The sequence below is a fragment of the Cygnus olor genome, chromosome 2 (assembly GCF_009769625.2).
Source record: "Cygnus olor isolate bCygOlo1 chromosome 2, bCygOlo1.pri.v2, whole genome shotgun sequence".
In the NCBI taxonomy this organism is placed as follows: Eukaryota; Metazoa; Chordata; class Aves; order Anseriformes; family Anatidae; genus Cygnus; species Cygnus olor.
In genome coordinates this window covers 101,939,113-101,962,801 of record NC_049170.1, presented here as the reverse complement: position 1 = coordinate 101,962,801, position 23,689 = coordinate 101,939,113, and the positions used below count along the sequence as shown (strand labels likewise).

The 23,689-nt window shown below is 36.1% G+C and overlaps 1 protein-coding gene across 3 annotated transcripts in view; it reads left to right on the top strand.

Moving 5' to 3' along the window:
* The window catches only part of CCDC102B (coiled-coil domain containing 102B), a 166,143-nt gene that overhangs the window by 36,723 nt on the left and 105,731 nt on the right, over positions 1-23,689 (top strand). For 2 of the 3 annotated variants that reach the window (XM_040549774.1, XM_040549773.1), the window contains one exon: positions 15,378-15,587. In XM_040549774.1, coding sequence (XP_040405708.1) covers positions 15,378-15,587 — 210 coding nt within the window. The remainder of the gene's footprint in view (positions 1-15,377; positions 15,588-23,689) is intronic. The other variant, XM_040549775.1, reaches the window with a different exon arrangement.

Genomic DNA, 23,689 nt, shown 5'->3' with positions numbered 1-23,689 from the left:
TGATTATTTTTTAAAAAGAAATTATTTTCTGATACTTTTCCTAAATCAGTTGATTTCTAATATTGGATATTCACTTGTGTATTCCCTGAATTAAAACTTCCACCTCTGTTTCCACATAGTTGCAAAAGCAACTATGCGCATGTTAGCACATCAGAGTTCTGATCCTCCAAATGACTGATGGATTGTCAAGTTTTCAGAATTTTGGTTAACATGCATCCTTTATGAATTTCAAGCAATATTCTCCAAGGGATTAGCTGAAATGGAAATCCCTTTCTTGATTGAGATTAGAGAACATTTTAAAATCATCTAAATGGCTGCATTTAGATTACTCATTTAGATTCATTCTTGATTCATTTAGATTATTCTTGGTTGGAACTATAATTATTATGTTCTGTCTTAGGCAAAAATGAAATGTGGTTTGAGAATTAAGTCATATTAACCCCATGTCAAATATCACTTGCATGTAATAGTATAGCAAATAAGCATGTTATACATGACATTTTTATATGAGGTCATGCTTATTGTTCTTATCTAATCACAGATATTTTGCTAAACAGAACAAACAAGAAAAAAAATTATTTGAAGAAGTTGCATTACAAAAGGTGTTACAGAAAGATACATCCAAAGGAGTTTATATTCAGTGTCTGTTTCTAATTATGGAAAGCACTTGAATCTGATTTTTGTGTGTGTGTGTGTGTGTGTCACTATTCAAAAAATAACCTTTGTATCAAAGGTTACCTAAAGAATGCCTAATATTATAATTAGTGAATTCTGTTGAAAGTGTTTTGTATTCATGCAGCTGTGTAAGTGTTGTCTTGAACATGTACTCTTTTCTTCCCATGGGAACCAAGGCTTCAACTTTGATTTCTGTTGTCAGGAATCACTCTGAGGATTGGTGTCTTCAGATTTGTATACATGCTCAAGATGGAATAAAATGTGTTTTACTTTTGAACAATTTAAACCTTTAAAAGTGTCTAGTTTCAGGAAAAAGACTATTCTAACCTACTTTCCTAGATAGTTAATCTGGAAAACCTGAGAGACTTTACAGGCTTCCTGCTGCCTTTGCTTTTCTTTTTGCTGGGATGGACCTTTTTTGAGCTTGGAGAAGGGGATCATCGAATGTCAACCAGTTCTCTTGGATCCTAGGGTCTTATTCCACGGGATTCTTCCGAGTTGATACCTGAACAGACCAAAATGTATTCTCCTGAGATCTAGTGTTGTGGTCTTGCTTTTTGCCCTGCTTCCTTCTTCTCACAATCCAGAACTCCACTATCTCATAATCAGAGCAATGATGTCTGCCTTCAGATTTCACATGCATAACCAGATCTTCCTTGTTTGTAAGTTAGAGATCTAGCAGAACACCATTCCTTTTTGGCTTCTTAATAACCTGTGCCAGGAAGCTGTCACCAATACACTCCAGAAACCTCCTAGATTGCTTGTATTCTGCTGCAGATTATTAAGGTAATTCAAGTTCCCTATGAGGACCAGGACCTGTGAATGTGACACTTCTTCCATCTGTTTGAAGAAGACCTCATCTACTTTCTGATCCTGATCAGAAAGTCTATAGCAGATCCCTGTTACAATAGCATCTGTATTGGTCTGCCTGTTAATCTTCACGCATAAACTCTCTGTTGGTTCCTGATCCATCTCAAGATGGAGTTCCATGTATTCCAGTTGCTCTCTCCTGCAAAGGGCTGCACACCCTGGCGTGTCCTTCCTAAAGAGCTTGTATGCATTTGTCACAGCACTCCAGTCATGTGAGCCTTCCTAAGATGTTTCCATGCCTTTTTGGTCCCAATGAGTTCATAGTCCTGCAACTACACAAACTTCTAATTCCTCCTGTTTCTTCCCCATGTTACATGTAATAGCGCAGAAGCATGTCAAAGAGTCATCCAAGTGTGCTGATTCCTTATAATCAGTATAATAAATTTCCTCATAAGGCTATCCTGCAGACAGTTCCTTCTTTAAATCCTTACAGTTGAAGTGATTCTAATTCAGCCTTATTTTGTTGATTGCTATGTGCCCTCTGTTCCCATCATCCTGGGTCCTTGGCTTCCTTGCCCCATCCAGAATTTCATCACTTTTTTGTTGAATCTCCTCCTCTCTTTAAAGCTGTCCTTACCATGTTGGCCAGCCCTGCTTACTTAGGTGACCTTGTCTCTCTGCAGCATCTATTGACCCTCAAAAAGGGGCTTGTGGTCATAGAAACCAAAATCCTGCTGCTGAAATCAGCTGCACAATTACTTACTTGTAGGATCCATCCAGTCCTCCTCAGGCCTTCCTTCTCACTAGCAAGATTGAGGATACTACCACCATGCTCTTGACCATTGCCCTGAGAGCCGTGCAGTTGCACTTGACACTATATGTGCATTGACAGTGGCAGAATCATTGGTATGTACACGGAAGGGCAACAGGGTGTAATAGTTGGAGGCCCAGTTGAGAATTGGCAGCATCTCCACAAAATCCCTGGGGCAAGCTGCAAACCTTCCTCTGACAATTCAGCTCAGCAGGTGGGTGCCCCAGCCCCCACAGCAGGGGGTCTCCTCCTGCTATTACAGCTTCCTTCTGTGGATTCTGAGAGACTCAGGCTCAGCCAGTAGAGATATTCCATTTGACAACACTCCCAGCCTCTAATCACTGCAAGGGCAGTGAACCTGTTTTGAAACTGCAGGTTATCAGATGGGGCAGGAACCTGCCTTCTAGTATGAGAAGTCACTAGCTTCCAGCCTTCACCGTCATGGGAGTTTCCACTTTCCAGCTTCTTAGGGACAGATTCTTCCAGCTCCTCCATCTCAAATGAAGGCTTGGGCCCTTGAAACTTCAGGGTCTCAGAGAAGATCTAGTCCATCTCTTTCTCATCCTCTCTGATGCTGTGCAGTCTCGTAACCTCTTCCCACAGCTCCTTCACATGGAAGCATAGCCCCCCAATAACTGCACACCTCCTGCAGTGTATGATACCGTATGCCCCAGTGAGAGGCCCCAGGGACTCCCTACAGCCTGAGACTTGCAGAACGGCATCCTCCTTCTGGAGCTCTGTCTGTGTCTGAGCGTATGACAGTAAAGGGACAGTTACCCCAATGGCTCCTTACCTGGCAGCAGCAGGTACCCACAAGTTCCTCAGAGGGTTTCCATGATCACTGACAAAGTGCCAAGAAACTCAAGAAGAGCCTAAAAAGAGTACTTTCACCTTCAACCTGGAAAATGTACTCACCATGATTATTTCATCTAACCTACTTAGAAATTCAGTCAGTATCAATATTGATGACAAAATTCAGGAATGGTTCTTACTCAAATATTTTATTTTAATGTATGCAAATATATGGCCTGCTACCTTTTTGATTGCAAATATGTATGTAATCTGAGAGCTCCCCAACCAGGAACAGTGATTAAATATTGAAATATTTATGTTAACAAATATGAGACAAAGCTGTACCAAGAGTGAACACTGAGATGAGGCTGATATTCTGTTTTATTCTGCAAGGTGTATGGAGATGTCATGTTTAGTTTTTATTTTTATTATTTTTGCTAATTAAATTTGCATTTAGAATACATTAATTTTCATAATAATCAAGTGTACTTTCTTATATACACATGGCCTAGTAATCTTTTTTTTTTTCTTTTTTTTTTCTTTTTTTTCCTGTAATTTCTCTCAGCTAAAATACACTTTATTGATAGGAAAAACAAGTGTTTTTGTGGATTGGGAATACATGAGATTTGCATCCTGAACAGGTTCCTGAGGGTATAGAAGTTCATTTCCAAAAAAGAATAAAGTACATGGTTTATTTCACATATTCATTATTAACTTAGCTGATGTGGATGTTCAATATATTGCTTGGCCATAAAAATGAATACAGCATTTATACAATTGTTCAGTTTAGACTATGTCTGAAGGCCCCTAAATTTCCAAGACAGTTTACAAATGGTTTAGCATTTGGCTCATAGAATTTTTTTAGTATGTAAGAGAACTTCATTCTTCAGTATTCTTGTCTGGAAAAATTCTTCAAGTAATGGTATGCAATTATTGGAATGCATGTAGGATTGAGTGCACCCTCACCAAGTTTTTGGACAACACCAAGCTGTGTGGTGTGGTTGACACACTGGAGGGAAGGAATGCCAACCAGAGGGACCTTGACAGGCTTGAGAGGTGGGATCATGTGAAACATATGAAGTTCAACAAGGCTGAGTACAAGATGCTGCACCTGGGTCAGGGCAATCTTAAGCACAAATATAGGCTTGGAGGAGAATATATTGAGAGCAGCTCTGCAGAGGACTGGGGAGTACTGGTGGATGAAAAACAGCATGAGCCAGCAATGTGTGCTTGCAGCCCAGAAAGCCAACTGGGCCATACCAAAAGAATCGTGGAAAGAAGGTCAAGGGAAGTGATTCTCCCCTTTTACTCTGCTCTTGTGAGACCACCTGGAGTACTGCATTCAGCTCTGGAACCCCTATTGGAAGGACATGGACCTGTTGGTGTGAGTCCAGAGGAATGCTACAAAGATGATTGGAGGTCTGGAGCACCTGTCCTATGAAGACAGTCTGAGGGGTTTTGAGTTGTTCAACCTGGAGAAGAGACCTTATAGTGGTCTTTCTGCCCTACGCACTGACATCACACTTCCCCTTCATGGGTCTCTTAAAGAGATTGTAGGTGTTTTTCAGTTGACTTTTTTTGACCTCATTGCATGTAGATGCAAAATAAAATATATGTGCAGCAAGCCTTTTAGGTAGATTTTTGAATTTTAATTTAACTTGATGGACATAGAATTCGGAAGGAACCCAGATACTTCTCTTCAGTTTAAAATTCTAAACCTGATCATCAACTAGGTCATAGTTTACCAGGAATATTTACTGTTTTACTCTGTCAAAACCAAAATCCATCTTGTGGGCCAGTGGGGTTACATATTATTATTTTTTATTATTTACTTAATGGTATACAAAACCAGAGGGAATTTGAGATAATAGGGGCCTAAGTGAGAATCATATAATTGCGTAAATATGAAAATAGACATTTTATGGGAGAAGAGACAGCTAAAAAAGCACAAAAGGTATCAGAAAAAAATCATGCACACACACACAAAAAAGTCATTCAAACTTTCAAGTTTATGTTTTTGGTAAGCCCAAAAGAATGTCTACTTGACAGAATTGTCCTTCTAGTTTATATCTAGAAAATATTTATATCACGTTTGCATATGTGTAATATAAGAGTCATTTCTATTTCCTGGTTTCCTAGATATTTTTTTCAATAACTTGTTATTTGTATATGAAAATGTGAAACTGGTAATTGCAGTATTATACAACTTGTTAGACAATGACAGTTTGTATATTTCACTGGTTTCAATCTTTTTATGAATTGTGATTACAGTGAAGAAGGCTATCATACAGCAAGGAGCCTTCAGTGTTTACCTGGTCATCTTCCCTATTTTTTTTTCCACATAAAAAATATAAATATTTCTCTTCTGTTTAAAATAAGCATAAAGGCACTTCATAATTTTACAGTAAAAATGAGTGCATGATTGGTGTTGGTGTACCAATCCCAAGGTAAGGGAGGTAAAAGTAGTTAATTACCTTTTAGGGAGGTAAAAGTAGTTACTCTGAAGTTTTTTCATTATTTTCAGGTAATTTCTGGAAGTAGAATTTTGGCAGTCATTATAGATAATTCTCTCTGATACTCATTGAAGAAAAAAAAAAGAAAAACAAAACAAAACTTTTTTTTTTTTTCCTTGAGTCCATAATAGATTCCCCTGAATTCAGCAGGATGGTTTTATACAACTCTTCATGTGAATCTATTGTTTTAAATGAGACTCCATCAGGTACGCTATGATCCACTCAGATGATATCTGAGAGATGAATGCAGTAAACAATGTCTGAATAAGCAGGACTTTTATGTTCTGTATGTTAATGTATGTTACTGCAAACTGCTAAAGCAGCATTAAGGATTATGTAAAATGGACATGGTTCCTAGTCTTTTCAATGAAGATATTCATGTTTATTTATTTTAGCATAATTCATAGTCCATAACAACTTGTACTTAAAATAAACCAATAAAAACAGTGCCAGAATCAACATGGAAAGAAAGATCTGTGAGGTAAAGCGTAATTTCCCTCACCTCACTCCACGTATTTTCCTTTTCTTGAACTTATTCATACCCCTCTGCGTATTTTATTCCATGATTTACTCTTTTGGTAAATTAGCCATATACACAAAGCATTTTCTCTATTATCAGATGGAGAAAAGGAAAAAAAAAAAAAACAAACAAATAATAAATCAGCAACTTTTCTTTAATGTCAACATAGTACAATGATATCAGCTTGCAGCAGACTTAAATATTTGAGTAGCACCAGAAGGAAGAAATATTTGATTACTAAACATGCTGGGGCTCAGATATATGTGTTGTTATGAATATAAACATTCAATAAAAAGTTAAATTTGTTGCAGGTCTTGGTGTCTTAAAATATTGTCAGACACAGTAACATTTATCATTTATCAGTATAGTTCTGATGGACTAAATGGTGTTCTTGGCAGACTTGCTCACAATCAGAAATAAAGCAGACTAATCCTTTTTTTTTTTCTATATTGAATATTGAGGTAATTGTCAATTAGAAATGTAACTAACATTTGTCTTCCATTTTCTGTGAAAGGGGTGCTATGGATTCCAGTAGTATTTGATTGCTTTTCTTTTAGTTTCTTTTTTTTTTCTTTTTAGATGAAAAAGAAAAAAAGAATTGTAGAAACAGTCACATATACTGTAAACAATCATTAAATACCTCATATCACACACTGAGTATCTCTGAAGAAAACGTCTGTAAGAGACAAATTCACTAATTTATTCAGTATACTTTATTGTTATTTCAATAGTTTTTTATTTATTTATTTAGGAGAGTATTATGATCTCTAATTCATAATCAATCTGTGGCTCACAGCTTTCAGTTCAATCAATCTCTTGCTTTAAGTTTACAGAATAACTTTTGCTGGGGATGAATGGAAATGACCTCCATGCACAAAGTAGTGGTGAAATCAAGACTCTTGGAAATGTGTACTAATTCTTCTCACTTTAAAACCTGTACAGGGCTTTTTGTGTAAAGCACAAAAAACATATTGATTTTAAATTTTCATTTCTGGTCTGTGTAAGCTGAAACAGGTGGTTTACAGGTATCTGATTGAGGTTGCCAGAGGTTTCTTTTTATTAAAAGGGAATTTTTAACCCCTTTGGGTCATGAGTCTATATGTCTTACTTGTCTTACTTATAATTTTATTTTTTTTTAAGATGTTTGGAGAATATTCCAGAGAGAATACTGTTGTTAAAAAGTGACAAAGAGAATTTCTGGTTGAACTGGCTTTTTTTTTTTTTTTTTTTTTTTTTTTTTTTCTGTTTCTGATAACATTGTCAGTCTATAACAGATAAAATCAAAATTACATCTTCTTACTATAATGCTTGGCTTGTCTTCATCTGTATTTTAAATGCTTCCTTTTGAAAGCTGAAAATCATAGGTCTCTAGAAACACTTTCCTAGCTTTTCCCAAGTTTTATAATCTACAATCTAAATTAAATTTATATGAATCTCTCCTGTCTTTGTTTGAAATGCAAATACATAAATATACAGGTTTTTAAAGAGCAGATTTGAGTAAATGATTTCACGCTGCCCTTTGCTTCTATAAAATCAGTACTTTTGGGAAGATTGTATTCAGGATTATTTCAGAATATTTTTTTAAAAAAATCATTTTTAATTAAACCTCAAAGACCAATCTAAACTCACTCTGATTTTTTTTTCCCTATTTTTCTCTTTTAAGTCAGTAAAGACTTTATCCAGAGGTTAGTGCTTTCTGACATACACTGTTCCTTTGCTCTTTTGTTATGAGAGACACGTATGTTTGTGATGTTGTCAGGGAGCAGACAGGCAGGCTGCTCTCTAAGTGAAGGAGAGCTGGTAGGCTGAGGTAATGCTGTCCGGGGTCCAGTCCCACAGTACTTAAGGCAGGTCAGCAGAGCAGGTTCAGATCCAGCTTATCAGAAAAGTCCACAGTGATGGGGAAGGTGTGGGAAGCCAAGTCCATTGTGGACCAGGGCTGGAGCTCAGTTCTGGATCATAGATTAATAGAATGGTTTGGCTTTGAAGGGACACACCTCTCAAGTCTGTCCAGTTCCCCCTGGATGGCATCCCTTCCCTCTAGCATGTCAACTGCACCACACGGCTTCGTGTCATCCACAGACTTGCTGAGGGTGCACCCAATCCCAATATACATGTCACCAACAAAGATGTTAAACAGCACTGGTCCCAATACCAACTCATGAGGAACACCACTTGTCACTAATCTCCATTTGGACATTGATCCATTGACCGCAACTCTTTGCGTGATACCATCCAGACAATTCCTTACCCACCAAGTGTCCCTATGTCAAATCCATGTCTTTTCCATTTAGAGACAAGGATATCACATGGGACAGTGTCAAATGCTTTGCACAAGTCCAGGTAGATGATGTCTGCTTTTCCCCATCCACCAGTGCTGTAACCCTGTCACAGAAGGCCACCATATTTGTCAGGCATGACCTGCCCTTAGTGAAGCCATGTTGGCTGTCACCAATCACCTCTTTTTTTTCTGTTTGCCTTAGCATAGTTTCCAGAAGGATCTGCTCCATGATCTTGACAGACACAGAGGTGAGACTGACTGGCCTTTAGTTCCCTGACTCTCTCTTTTTTTTTTTTTTTTCTTCCTGTGGCTAGAGCCACATATATCAAGTACATATATTCTCTTGTCAGTGAAGACGGAGGGAAAAAAAGGCCCCTTCTCCTCCAGGATGGGATGTTCCCGTCCCCCAGCAACTCTAGTTTAAAGCCCTCTACACCAGCTTGGCAAGCCTATGACCAAAGATGCTCTTCCCCTGCTCTGGCAGGTGGGCTCCATCAGCTCCCAGAAGACTAGGTTTCTCAAAGTGACTCCCATGGTCTAAGTAGCCAAACCCCTGTCTGTGGCACCAGACCTGCAAACATCTGTTGATTTGCCAGCATCAAATGTGTATTGGATTTAAGTGGAAAGGGTTTGGTAGCGGTGGTCTGCAGGGGTGGCCTCTGTGAGCAGAGCCCAGGAGATGCCCCATTTCAGAGCAGAGCCAGCTTCAGCTGGCTCCAAAAGGGACAGACTACTGGCCAGAGCTGAGCCAATGAGCAACACTGGTTGGGCCTCTGGGAGAGCAAAGTTAATGAAGGGAAAAAGAACTGCTGCATAACACCAGCTGGGAGAGAGGAGTGAGAAAATGGGAGAGAACCAGCTCTGTAGACACCATGGTCAGTGCAGAAGGAGGGCAGGAGGTGCTCCAGGCACGAAGCAGAAGTTCCCCTGTGGCCCCTGATGGAGCAGGCTGTCCCCCTGCAGCCCATGGGTCCCATGGCGGAGCAGATCTCCACGCTGCAGTCTGAGGAGGAGCCCCTGGTAAAGCAGGTGGATGTGGCCTAGAGGAGGCTGCGGCCCATGGAGAGCCTCTGCAGGCCCCGGGCCGGAGCTGCAGCCCGTGGAGAGGAGCCCATGCAGGAGCAGGGGGTCTAGGGGGAGCTGCTGCCTGTGGGGGACCTGTGCTGGAGCAGTTTGCTCCTGACAGATGGCCCCTGTGGTACAGACCCATGTTGGAGCAGTTCTTGAAGAGCTTCTGCCTGTGGGCAACCCAAGCAGGATCAGTTTGGGAAGAACGGCATCCCATGGGAGGGACCCCACATGGAGCAGGGCCAGAGAGTGACTGTGAAGGAGAGGTGGAGACAAAGCCTTAGGGACTGACCATAGCCCCCATTCCCCATTCCCCTGTACTACTCAGGGGGATGATGTAGAAAAGGGTAGATGGAGATGAAAGGTGGGTTTAGTTTATTTTTAATTTCTCATTGCTCTAGTCTGCTAGTGATAGGCAATAAATTATATTAATCTCCCTGCCTTTATGTCAACCGTTGAGCCCTTTCCGTCATATTTTCTCCCCCTTTTCATTTGAGAAGGGGGAGTGAGAGAGTGACTATGGTGGAGTTTTGCTGCCCAGCAGGGTAAAATCACCACAGACTCGCCATTTCAGTCCCCTTCCCTTTGACCAACAGGACTGATGAAGAAAGGGCCTACACTCCGGAGTCCCTTGCTGCTGCTCCCAGGGCTCTGTAATCCCTCTTGATACTCCTCAGACTGTTCAGTGAATGTGTCATGGCAGAAGCACAGCTGCAATGTAGCTCAGGAAGGGACTGAGCGGGGAAAGATTCACATTAAAGGTAGCCATGAAGTGAAGACTTCTGCTGAGTCTTCTTCCAGCTCTTTACAACACAGCTAGCTACACATCTTTACACATCTTTTACACATCTTTACACACCAGCTAGCTGGCCTCAGATGCTGCAGGCTGAACTCCAGGAGCTGGGTGGGGAGTATGCCCAGTGCTCTGACGGGGTTGGAAGCATGAGTGGAACTGGGAATGCATTACTCACATGTGGAGACAAATTCTGTCCACTCAAGAGGAAGCTGATCTTTTTATCTGGGAGTGACAAATTCACACATGAGGACTTTGTGATGTTTGTGGTCTGAGATGATATCTGAAATTTGGGATCTGGCACCTTCCCCAAATACTTTGAGAGCATTATATGAAAAATGTCATTTTGAATAAGCATAAGATATTGTTTGGGAGAACTCTGATGAACAACAAACCAATAAGAATTATTAACATTCTGAAAATTAGCCAATATAGTACCTCAGAAAATATGAGTTCTAGTACTTTGCTGAGCAATGATTTATACTAAAATCAGTGATACCAAACTTGTCTATTAAATGTACTAACATATACAAAATCATTTTGTGAATATTCTAGAGATCCTTATGTACCTGGTATATTAAATATTAAAAATTATCATTGTAGACATGAGCTTGTAGCCATCCTGGGTGCACTGAATTAAATTTTACAGACGCAGATAAGTAAATTTATCTTTCACATTGCCTCTTGGCTTGATAGTCATCTTGTGCTTAATTGCTTGACTGAAATTCAACCTTGGATAGCTTTGTGATTTCTCTCTACATGAAGTCAGCCAAAAATGAATTGGTATTGATTAGCATCATCACTGTGAAAAGGTGAACCTCGAGGCTTAGAATTTGTAGTTGTGTATTTTGGCAGATGCTTTGTAAAAACTTAGGGGGTTCTGGTGTACCAAATCTATCATGGGTATTTGTAAGATATTATGCTTGTATATTTATTTAGAAAGATACAGATTTTGTAATTCACTGAACAGTGTTTGAATAACTATAAATCAGAGCAATTTGAGGGAGAAATAATTTGTTGGTAGATAGAACTATGTGATCCTTTCTTTTCTAGTTACTGTACATAAATTCAGTGGATAAAGTTTAAAGACATCATTAGGAACACATGAGCATCTAGCATAGTTTTGAGCATTGCAGTTAACATCTTAGACTCCTGTCACTAGTGGGAAGACCATGAGGGGAAAAAATAAAAATAAAAAAGAGGAAAGGTCAATCCCTATTCCATGTTTAATATTAGTACAGATGCTTATCACATTCTAGAGGATTTAGTTTTATATTTCTAAGACTGTGAGGTAGCACAAATGTAAAATATGTAAGCTTTTCACTCTGTATCTTTCTCTACCCAGATGGGAAAAACAAACAAACAAACAAACAACAAAAATGACAACAACAAAGTTAGTAGTTTAGTAGCTGTGTAAAGTCTTTTTATACAAGGAGAAGTCCATAATGTAAAGATAATTACTATATAGTAGTATATGGTTTGAAAAGTTAAAATTAGTTCCCAGTTAGTCTGCCAATATGATGCAGAGCGTAAAAGAAATATATTCCTTCCTTTCTTGCTACTGTACATAATCTTAGATCAAAAGCCCATTTCAGTTTTAAGGACTGTTTTGAGCTGTCTCCAAACAGTACCTTCAACAGCATATCAACGTGTTAAGACTTAACAAAGTTCTAAGAGTACGTATGTGTATTTTTATTTTTTTTTAAGAGGAACATGTAATCCATTACAAAAAGGAACAGCCTGAGGAAGAATCTTTTTGTTGGCAGAATAAAGTAACTCTAAACATAATCCATTGAATTTTTACCTCTGAGAAGTTGCTTTTTTAGTTGGTACCTATTCTCTGTATTTATGTGAATGGACTTAGAATTTGGATATGGCTCTAATGAATTTGTTAATAAGTATATTCTTATAATTTCTGAGTTCTTTTGTCTCTATTTTCCCATTTATTCCTTTTGCTAATAAAGTGTCCATACCTAAATGACAGAAAGCTTTGGGTAGTATGGGTCTCATTTTCAAACAGAGAATATCATGGCTGGGTTCTGATGTATACATGGAAATGTTCTGAATCATCAGCACTGCTGTTTCTATATTACTGGTCTTCGTTATCAGTAACAATGCTTGTGGAGAAAAAAACACTTTGGTTTTTCTTTTTTCCTACTTTGCTCAATCTTTGGGAAAATCTTCTAGTTTATCATATTTAAAACACTATCTAGAGAAATATCTGGAAAAGAATATGATTGTTGTTAGTAAATACTAATACTTCCTATTTTCCATTTAATATGATTTTTGTCTTTACCAGGCAGACAAAAAATATTTATTTGTACTTGGATTATATGTATATATCTATATATATATTTAATACAATACATATACTTCAAAGGATCATTTGTCCTTTGATAATTTAAATATTTTCTTGAGAATCCTAGCAAACTGCATGAATGATTGATATGTTTGCTCACTTTCATTTTGATCCATGCTTCTAAATGAATATATATTTTCATGCATATTGTTTCATCTTTTCCTGACATTTTCTTTCCTGGAGGCTTTGCTCAGTATTTAAGAAAATTCAAATGGCATGAAAAATATAATGAAATGATTTTAAATGGATTAATTTTTGTGACTCATTGTTAATGTTTGATTTTACTTAGTAAGGACTTTACCAAGTATGTATCTATCTTCAACTAGACAACAGGTTGGAATATACTTATCCCTTCACTCTTATCTGGCTACAGTTCAGCCCCAGTTAGAAAGCTATTTTACTTTTGAGAGGAAATGTGATTCAATTTCTTTTGTGATTTTTTTCCACATATATAAGCTATTTGCTCTTGAAGATATGGTTTTGACTGAGGAAAATAGGAGCAGCTGACTCACTATAGCTGCCCAAGTTGAAGGATAAAAAAATATTTAAATGTAAGATTGAATAACTTTTCTCATTTTTTCCATTTTTCCATTTTTTTACATTCACTGTTTTCAGTTATAATTGATGTGTTCTTAAACAAAAACAACAACCAAATAACCAAACAAACAATGAAAAAACCCACACCCACTTTTTATCGCTGTGTTCTATTAAAATCTAATACTACATAGTATAGTGTCCCTGGAACAGGACACTGTAACATTTAGGCATGTGCCTATCTATATGTATACATATGTATGTCTCTTTACATATATGTAAAATTTATGTTTTAGTATCTACATATATTGCTGTATGTGCAACTTATTTACAGTCAAGACCATGACATAAAATGGTCAGACCAGGAAGACTAAAACAGGGTTCTCAGTGTGCAAACAATGTGATTTGATAGTGTCATGTAGCATTCTTTTGAACAAAGGCTCCTCAGCCTCAGTGTGTTGAACTCTCTGTGAAAGAAGCAAAAGTAGACTGGGATCCTGTCATTGAAACAGTTTGAGCTGGCTTTTGTGGTTATCTGGAGACCTTTTAACACAACGGCACCACTCTTCCTATGAGTTTAGTTGCAGGGCTGGATCTCCTTTTTAATAATGTAAAAAGATGTGACAGTTTATGTCAAAACAGGTAAGCCTAATTCTGAGTTTAGTTAAATTCAGTTGTGAATATATATGTATATGTACATATGTATATGTATATGTACATATATATGTACAATACGTACATATACATGTATTATGCCTTGGTATTACAAACACTTTGCTTAGTTTCATTACTGAGAACACTTCTGGTCCATAGGACATGTGAAGAACTAGGGCCTTAAAGAACTGAAAATTTTCTAGAAATAAGGTGGGAAGAGACAAGTTTATTAATTGATTTAGCTAGGTAATCACATTGTTACAATTAACAGGGTCTGAATTAAGTTTCTCTGATGTAATGTCTCATTCTCTTTGTTTAACATTCAGCAGCTTATCATTATCTGCCAGAAATTTATTTTAGAATAAAAGTAAGCAATATCTGAAAAACAAAACAAACAAACAAACAAGCAAAACCCCACCTACCTCTCTATTTCTTTCTAAAGCCTTCCTTGCTTAGAATAACGTGCCTTCCACTGTAGTCAGTCTCCATACTTTTATCAAATAGTTGATTCTGTCCTTCATGGAACTAAAAATTGTAAAGATCCTAATATTTTTACTTCTGTATATGAGCAGTTTTCATCTTTTTTTTTTTTAAGTCCATTGAAAGAACCTGAATCTTTCATTTGCACATTTTTAATCTATTTTAATCTGTTTTAATCTTTTGATAAGTATCTATTGATAATAACTTGTTAGTAGTAAGTGCTTGCAATCATAATCTTCCAATAAATATATTAGTACCAGTTTTGTGCTATAAAGATCAACTTGTTTTACCTCTGTTTTTCATTTTTAAATCTGAGGAGCATTTATTACATTCTTGACATAACCTCTATCTCCTTGTCTCTGAATAAAATCAGCTGTGAGATAATTACGTCCTATGACTAGTAATGCGGCTTTTTGTTCCTACTTTTAATTCCTCCTATATGTGGATTAGATTTGTGAATTAAGAAAACTTGTTTATCCTAAATTAAGGTAGCACTAGTGATTATAAAAGATAATTATGTTAAGATTATTAATTGTGATGTTAAGAAATAGAGTAGTGTGAAAACTTAAAATCTTTCCTTTGGTTATTAGGATAGTAGTCTCTAGTGATGAAGACTTAATTTATAACTTCAGTATAATGAATATTCATTGTAGTAATTCTAAAGTAAAAATAGACAATACATGAAAATGTGATTATACTTCATCTTTAGGGAAGTAGAAAGTGAACTTTGACACTGTCAGACCAAAATCAATCTCAGTGTAATTTAAAAGAGTTTTTTTAATAGTGTTGTTCCATAAATAGAATGGAAATAAATAAGATTTTGGTTGCTAGTTACTATTTTAAAATGTTATCTATCTTATGATTTACTTTTATGAAAATACAATTTATGAAAAACTTGTTGTTCAAGTTCTTGACTTTACATACCATGGAAAAGTACTACATCTTGGACTGATTTTTAAGATGCCCACCTTATTTTGGGGTGAGGCTGTTAGCTTCTTCTTATAATAAAAAACAGATTTTACTTTATTATTCCACTTCCCTTTTCTTTTTTGTTTGTTCTCTTGCTCCCCCCATAAATTCTTCCCAGGTGGAAAGGCTGAAGCTTGAGAATACCTCTGAATGGGGAAAGAGAGAGAGACTTGAAGCAGAAAAGCAAAGTTTGGAAGAAGAAAGCAGAACACTGAAGTTGCAGGTGAAAGAAATTCAGGGACTTCTGGAAATGAAAAATAAAGCAACGCCAATTAAACTGAGCTGTGATCATCAAAATATACAAAGTAAGCTGCTGGCTAAAAATAAGGTATGTGCATTTCTTAGTTTGATTACTTGGGGAGCATGAAGAATTACTATTTCAAAATGAAAATAATAATAAAAGTTGTCCCTAAAACAAGAGCTAAAGAGCTATAAAAGACAGAACATCTGTGTTTCTGCATATCAGATATGCACAATTAGTGCTCAGTGACTTTGAATTTCTGCAGGGTACAGAAAGAGAAAGATTTTTTTTCATTTTTAAAAAGAACCATGGGAAATTATAAATCTGAAAAGAAGACTATGGAGCAAAAGTTATGACCAGGAGGAACTGAAGAGAATAATTAATCTTTGGTAGCTACAGAGTCCTGATAAAGGTCAAAGCAAACAAAATGTGAGACAAATCATTTATCTGTCTTTCTGAATATTTAATCTCTTTTCAGGAAAGAGAAAACTGAAGGAGGAATAATATTTCTTATTTTATATTCTTCTAAAATCTGTTCACTTTTAAACCATTATTGTATAGCTATAAATAATGATGTGATAAATTATTCAGAGACCCTTATCTCTGGGTATTTCTTCTATCTTATGATTTTTTATGCCAATACATTAAGTAGTAATCCAGAAGACTTCCACTTTCATTGAGACTCTGAAAGCTGTATAAGAGAAAGCAAAATCTAACAACAAAAAAATGTAAACGTACATACTTGATGTTGCAAATTGGGCAATGAGAATCATTCTTATTTGCTTAAATAAGAAATCTTTTAATGCCATTTTATGTGCATTTAGCGTTGAACAATACCAACCAGAGGAACCAGATTTGAGGTATTGTTACACTAGGTAATTTTTCTTGGGAAAGATTAGGAGAGAGGCTATTCTATACCTGAGGTCTGCTGCTAAATGTAATGATTTTCCTGTATTTCTGTGGTGGCTCAGGAACAGCAAATTGTATTTCACATATATAGTTTACCTTTATAGAATATCTTCTTATACAATGAACATCTGTTTTTGATTTTCCATTACTGGTATTTATCACATCATATGATATGAAGATTTTCATGATTTCTTTGTAATGCAAGTAATTTGAGGCTAGAGACATGGCCAGAAAGATGGATATCTGCTTTGGCTTGTTACTGTATTTCAAATACCTTTTATTTATCTAGATTTTTTTTTTAATGTTACTTGCATAGAATATTAGACATCTGTGATCAGGTCTATCTGTTAGTATCATGGCTGTGAGAATACTTTACATCTTTTTATCAAAGTCAAAAGGTGGATACGAAGCTCTAGCATCTTTCTTTTCCTATTATAAAAGTGCATGTTCCTGTAGTGTTTGCATTTTCATAGCTGGTGATTTCAGGATAAGATTGTCTTCAAAACTATTAACTATCAGTTTCAATGAGAAAAATTAAAAATGATAATTTATTAGCAGATGAAACTGTAAACCATCATCTGGTAGCTTGATAGTAGTTATCATCCAAAGAATAGGATGGGAAAAGATTTATTTGCAGCTGTTCTCTCTGTGATTCACAATAACTCCTGCAAATCATGGAATCACCGAACATCATCAAAAAACACAGAATGACTTTGGATTCTAATCCAAAAGCCTTTTTTTTTTTTTTTTTTTTTTTTTTTCCTGGCATGGTAGTTTGAGTTCAATTAAAATAACATGCTATACACAAGACTAGAAGAGTGAATAAGGATTTCTGTATGACATGGGTGATGGTTAGATGTTTAGGTAAGCAAAAGGAAACATGCAAGATTGAAATCACAGCTATGTAGAGATTTTTATCAATTTTAATATGAATGGTTACAGATTTCCATTTACATTTTTTACATTTACAATTTACATTTACAGATTTACAGGTAATGTGTTGTAGAATGAACTTGAGAGCAAAACAGTTACCTAATACCCTTGCTTCTCCAAAACCTGTATATGTAATATGGAGATCTGTTCTAGTTGTTTAGAACAGCATATAGTGATATTAATTGATGTATGTCTGATTCATACTTTTAAAGGTTATAAACAACCAATGACAACATTTTTTTTTCTTTTATAACAGTTTATAAATGGAATATAACAGAATATTAGGGTATCAAAAGACAGAGGGATATCCTTATGTAAATAATTTCATGTTGACGATGTCTTGCTCTTTAATATGGACACCTCTAAAATATATAGAATGCATGCAATCTCTTGCCATGTATACAAATTGAAGTTCTGAGTAGAAAAGTTAATATGAATCATATTTTGCTCAAAACACGAAGCCTTAATATTATTCTTAGCTGGCAGTATGTTGGTTGAAAATGTTTCCATGTGCAGTTTTTAAAAGGTTACCTCCTGTCAAACAAGATGAGAAAAACTGATGAAACAATTGAGATCAAACATTGTTACTACATTGTTTTATTGGTTGTACTTGATGGAACATAGAATGCCCTTTAAATTAATAGCTGTATTGTTTGATGAGTAGAATGGCAAAAAAAATTAAATGGATCTAACTTGTTCATCTATGAAGGGATAAAATGAAGAAAAAAAACTTGTTGATGGTATAGATCAATACCATCATACTTTTTATGGAAAGAGATTTTCTATTTCAGCTGTAAATATCACCTTTAGGCAAATTTATATGTTAATTTCAAGAAATAATAACTGTGTTATTTTGTATTCTCTCTAATTGTTATGCTACATATCTGTTTATTAAGTGTTGATTCATTGAATATGTTTTGTAGAGGACTAGTACAGGATCTAGGTCTAGAATGTGAAGCTTGGGGATTCATAGACTAATTTATTATTTTTTTTAAACTTTAGTTTCCAACTTTAATATAATAAGGCTATAATATTAGAAAAAAATGCATATATCTCAAAGATGTGATGACATATAACATGCATTTTTATGAAGCCATTTTAGCTTAACATTATTTAGCAAGATTGCTAAGTAATGTTAAGCTAATCATCAACAACATCAACATTTTAGGTTTGATTTTTCAAAAGTAGGAAGCACTCCATTTTTTATACAAATTCTTTGAAAAATTAAGATGTGCTGGGTTTGCATGGCAAGGTGGTGACAACAGGAAGGGGGCAAGGGCTGCAGGTCTCCTCTTGAAGGCAAGGATGGGCTCCAGTGGCCCCACCTCAGGGCATGGCTGGGCCTAGCAGCCAAAATGAGTGAATATCTGCCAGGCCACCCTGGCCCTTCCACCAGAATGCCATTGTGGGTGTATGCCCTGCTACACAGGAAATATTTCATTTTTATGATAATGTCTTGAATGAGATTTAATTCTTATAGATATGAACTTTTGTTTTGGAATGATTATGATGTGAATGACATCCTTCCTAAATTTAACCATAAAAACCACTAAAGGTTCTGAGACTAAATTGCCACTTCCTAAATCTATTTGTTTGTTTATTTTTACTCGAATAAGGATTGAATAAGTTCAATCATTTTGAAACAGTTCAATCATTGCTTATTTAAGATCTGGGAAAATCAAAATAATAACATTTTCAAAAACATGAATTATTTGTTTTATTACTAAAAAAACTAATAAACTTTGTGCATCTTTGTCAAAATATTAGTGGAAATCTATTTTAAAATTTATAAATTATTCGAAAAATTAATCACATGCTGCAATCTACATGAAGTATGTAAACTGACTTGTATTTCATATTTGTATACTTGAAGAACAGATACAAGCAACAGATCGCTCATTCTTTTCTTATAATCAAATATTGTGGCATGAAATGTCTGAAATCCTAAATTCAAATCTGTCATCTAAAACTAACCAACTAAATGACACTTCCTTCCTTCCCCTGCTACTCCCAGCCCTCTCCCCACCCCTTCCCTCCACCGGCACAGGTCAAAGGAGTGTTTCTTCTTGTCCAATTCTTAATAGATTTACCCCTCAGTAGATAGGTTTTATGTAACATTAGGAAATAACAGTTCAAATTATGAACAATTTTATAAAACCATTTAATTTATATTTTAACCAGAACAGTATCTGCTACAGGGAAAAAAAATATATCTGTTTAACTACGGTATTACCTCCTTCCAACTTTACTAAATTTTCTTGAGTTTCACGAGTGACTGGTGCAAATATGGAGCAGCTGCTTCATATTAGAAATAATGTGATAATAGTCAGTATTGCAATAATAAAAGGAAGCAGCACAACTGGAATAAAATATAAACACCTTGTTTCTGCAGGGGCTTTAAATTTCCTTTAAAGCAAAAAGAACAACAACAAAACAAATGGAAAAAACAAGTAACATTTTATAATGTACACCAAAACAACTCAGAAAGACCTGATAAATATCCTTTTATTATGTATTAGGAGAAAAAAAAATCATTACAATTTAGCATTGGATTAGTTATTGTTATTAATCCTATTTTAACACGTTAACAAATGCTCTTTGTAAGTTTATATATATATATTTAGAGCTCTGGAAATAGACTGAGGAAAAGTCTACTGCTGCTAGAACTTTTTCCACTTCCTAAATCTTTGTTTTATACCCGTGCTACACTTCTCAGTGATTACATCTTTGAACAGGCTTTAACAATTTCGCCTGCTCATTTCTTGCTTCTCCTTCCACATTTTGTCTCAGGGACCCTTCTATACTACATTTTGCAACACATAAAGAGTTGTGACTGTCCACTGGTGTGGACTTTTTCTCTTGTCAATCTAATCATTAATCTTAGCTTTAATAATATTTGGGAATTAAAACATTCTCCATTTTTGCAAGTGCTTGGAGCATCTCTCCAGTGCTTTCTTACACTGTGAGAAAAGCCTGTGAGAAGAAAAATGAGTTGTTCGACACGCCCCCCCCCCCCCCCCCCCCCCTTTATTTTTTTCAGCGTCTCTGTTCCAAATGGAAAAGCTAGTACAAAATGAAATGTTCATGAAGGAGTTATTTTTAGGCTGTTTATAAAGTATCCTTTTTATAAATACAATGATTAATGAAAACAAATAATGTTTACATCTATTGTCTTTTGCTACCTGGTGGAAAGAAAAAAAAATATATTACCAGGTGCTTTTCATCTCTAAGCAGGAGCGGATTATTTTTTTATTTTTTAGTTTCAGACATCTCTGTATATGTCAGACCTTTGTCTCCAGTGTCTGCAATGTTCTAATAGATTACTGCTAATTATCCCTTTGGATGAGATGCTGTTGGATCAGAATAGAACCATAGGATCATAGAATATCCTGAGTTGGAAGGGACCCACAAGGATCATTGAGTCCAACTCCTGGCTGCACACAGGACCAACAAAAATCAGACACTATGTCTGAGAGTGTTGTCCATACGCTTCTTAAACTCCAGCAGGCTTGGTGTTGTGACCACTTCCCTGGGGAGCCTGTCCCAATCCCCAACCACCCTCTTGGTGATGAACCTTTTCCTAACACCCAGCCTGACCCTCCCCTGTCCCAGATCCATGCCATTTACTTGGGTCCTGTCGCTGTCCCCAGGGAGCAGAGCTCAGCACCAGCCCCTTCGCTCCCCTTGTGAGGAAGCTTCAGGCCGCCATGTGGCCTCCCCTCAGCCTGCTGTGCTCTGGGCTGAACAAACCAAGAGACCTCAGCCACTCCTCATACATCATCCCCTCCAGACCCTTCACCATATTCACCATTAGAGATTAGTAATATGTGTCACAGTAACATGCATTTTATATAGTATGTGAATCACAGGTGTGCATATATATGTATATATATATATATTTATAAAAGCAAAATATCAGTTACAGTTTTGGTTATTCAAGTGCTAAATACTTTTCTCTTTTGCTAAAAAAAATATAAAATATTCTATACTACAAGTAGATTCAGACTCTATTTTATTCTTCCCGGAAATATTTGGATCATTTAAAAGTTTATTCATTTTTATTTGTTCCTATTGTTTACTTGAATGTAGAACACTTCTAATGAGATACAGCCTTATTACTCTAAGCTCCATACAAACCTACCATAAATTATTAACGAGAAAAGTATTTACAATTACAGTTGTGAAATAAAAATTTAACAAGTGATTGAGAATAATAAAAGGAATGAGATAAGGTGACAAATGCTGCAGCTGCACGGATATACGTGAACGTTTTGGTTCAAAGAATTAATGGGGCTTTAAGACAGGTCTCCTAGTATCCCCTGTTGAATCGGTATTGGTGTATTGTTGGGTGGTTTTGTACATGCTTTACTTGATTTCTTCTGTAGAGGACTATGTGGGAAATTCTGCTTCAGGTATTCACTGTGGTTTTTCCAAGCCCTAAGGGCTTGACAGGGCTGGACCAATGTCAGTTTTTGAGAATGTCTCCTATTGCAGGTGCAGCCCTCAGCACCTGCTGCTGCAGTCTGCTTACCAGCTTTTGCTGTGCTGACTTAATAATGTGAACACAGACAAATACAGAAGGGAATGCAAATCGCTACCTTGTCAACAGTGGTCAGAGGTCTGAATCTGTCTAGCCCAGCATGTGATCTGCCAGAGGTGCTTCCAGGAGGCACCACAGTATGGAGATGGAACTTTATGATTTGCCTAGGTGAAGTATGAGTAGTAAGGGCTTGTAATAATTGCTGTGTGTTTAATTCCTGGTTTTGTGTCACAGATCTCTTTGAGTTGTTAATACGTTTTTTAACTCTTCATCAGAAAAAATACTCAAGAGAACATTATGGTACTATTGTTAAACACTTTGATACTTCAGTTAGCACTGTTCATCCAACAGAGAATTATCTTTGTTTCAATACAAACCTCTGGGACTACTTATTGTGATGGTTAAGCAGCAGTGGCTGCACAATTTGTGCCCTTAGCAGATTTTTCAAAAGCAGCATGTTTTGTCAGAATTACCACTTGGGATACAGTTGCTTTATACGACTCTTCTTTCTAATCACATTTGTGCTGAAATGGTCAATTCCATTCCATAGACTGAAACTGGGGGGAGAGACGGACAGAATGGTAAACAGAAATTCATTAATAAAGATATTAATGTTTGGGTAATTATATTTCCTGTTAGGCTTAGTATTCTTTTCCTAATAAATCTTAGACTTTTTTTTTCTTGTTATTGCACAATATACTTTAAAAATAAAAAGTCTTTTTGAAATAAAGGAACATTTATTATTGTACAATCTCATTTTGAATGATAGTAGCAAACTGGATCTATACCTCTATCAGTAGAATCAGAACTGTTCTGTTTTATATTTCTTTATAGTTTTCTCTGTTAAGTTTCATCACTTAGTATTGTAGACCTTTCTAGGGTGCATTTCAGTTGACCCTACTTTCTTTTACTGCTTTAAATACCATAGTAACTTTGTTTTTGTTGGTATTCCTAAGCTTTCTAAATAATTTCACTTTTTTTTCTTTTTTCTGCTGTGGCTTAAGTCAAGTCTTCCTTTAGGTGTCTACTGGTAAGATCTTTCTATGGCATGGAAATTTGTCATTTATCTCTCTTTTCATGTGCCTTCTTCCTTATTTTCTCCCACGTTCAATAACTAGGTATTCCAGCATATAGAAGTTTTTATTTATTTATTTATTTATTTATTTTTCCTGAGTCAGATAAGTATGCTATATTTCTCTTTAAGTTTTATTTTTTTCTCCCCTATTCTTGGACTAGAATGTGGTTTCAGACCATATCTGTGATAAAAATAAAATTCAGAGTTCTTCCTTAATTCTCTCTCTTTTTTACACCACCCCCCCCCCCCCCCCCCCCCCCCCTTTTATTTATTTCTGAAATACGTTCTTTACATATTGGTGGTGCTAGAAGGTTGGGGATTTTTTTTATTTTATTTTTTTTCTCATAATTAAGCTGTCACTTGGTAAAGACAAATGTATATATGATATTGTGTTGCTGGTCAATTCAAGTTTTCATTATTCTAAATTCAGCCTATCAAATCTGTCTATTACAGCTTCAATTAGGTAGAAACTTTAGCCGTGTTTGGAATGATATCTGTAAGCTTAACTTCTAGCTTGTATAAAGTGGCTGCTTTGAAGTATCAGACTTTAAGATTTGGTTGTTGACTACTTCATTTTTTTAAAGGGGGGAAAAAGGGGCTAATTATGGAAATCGGTCTTAATTAGCATTGGGTCTCTTTTTTTATTTTTTTTTCTCCCTTGGAAAAAGATGTGGTTTGTGACATTTCATACCAGGAACATAATGCAGAAACAGACAGCACTAGATGTCTGAA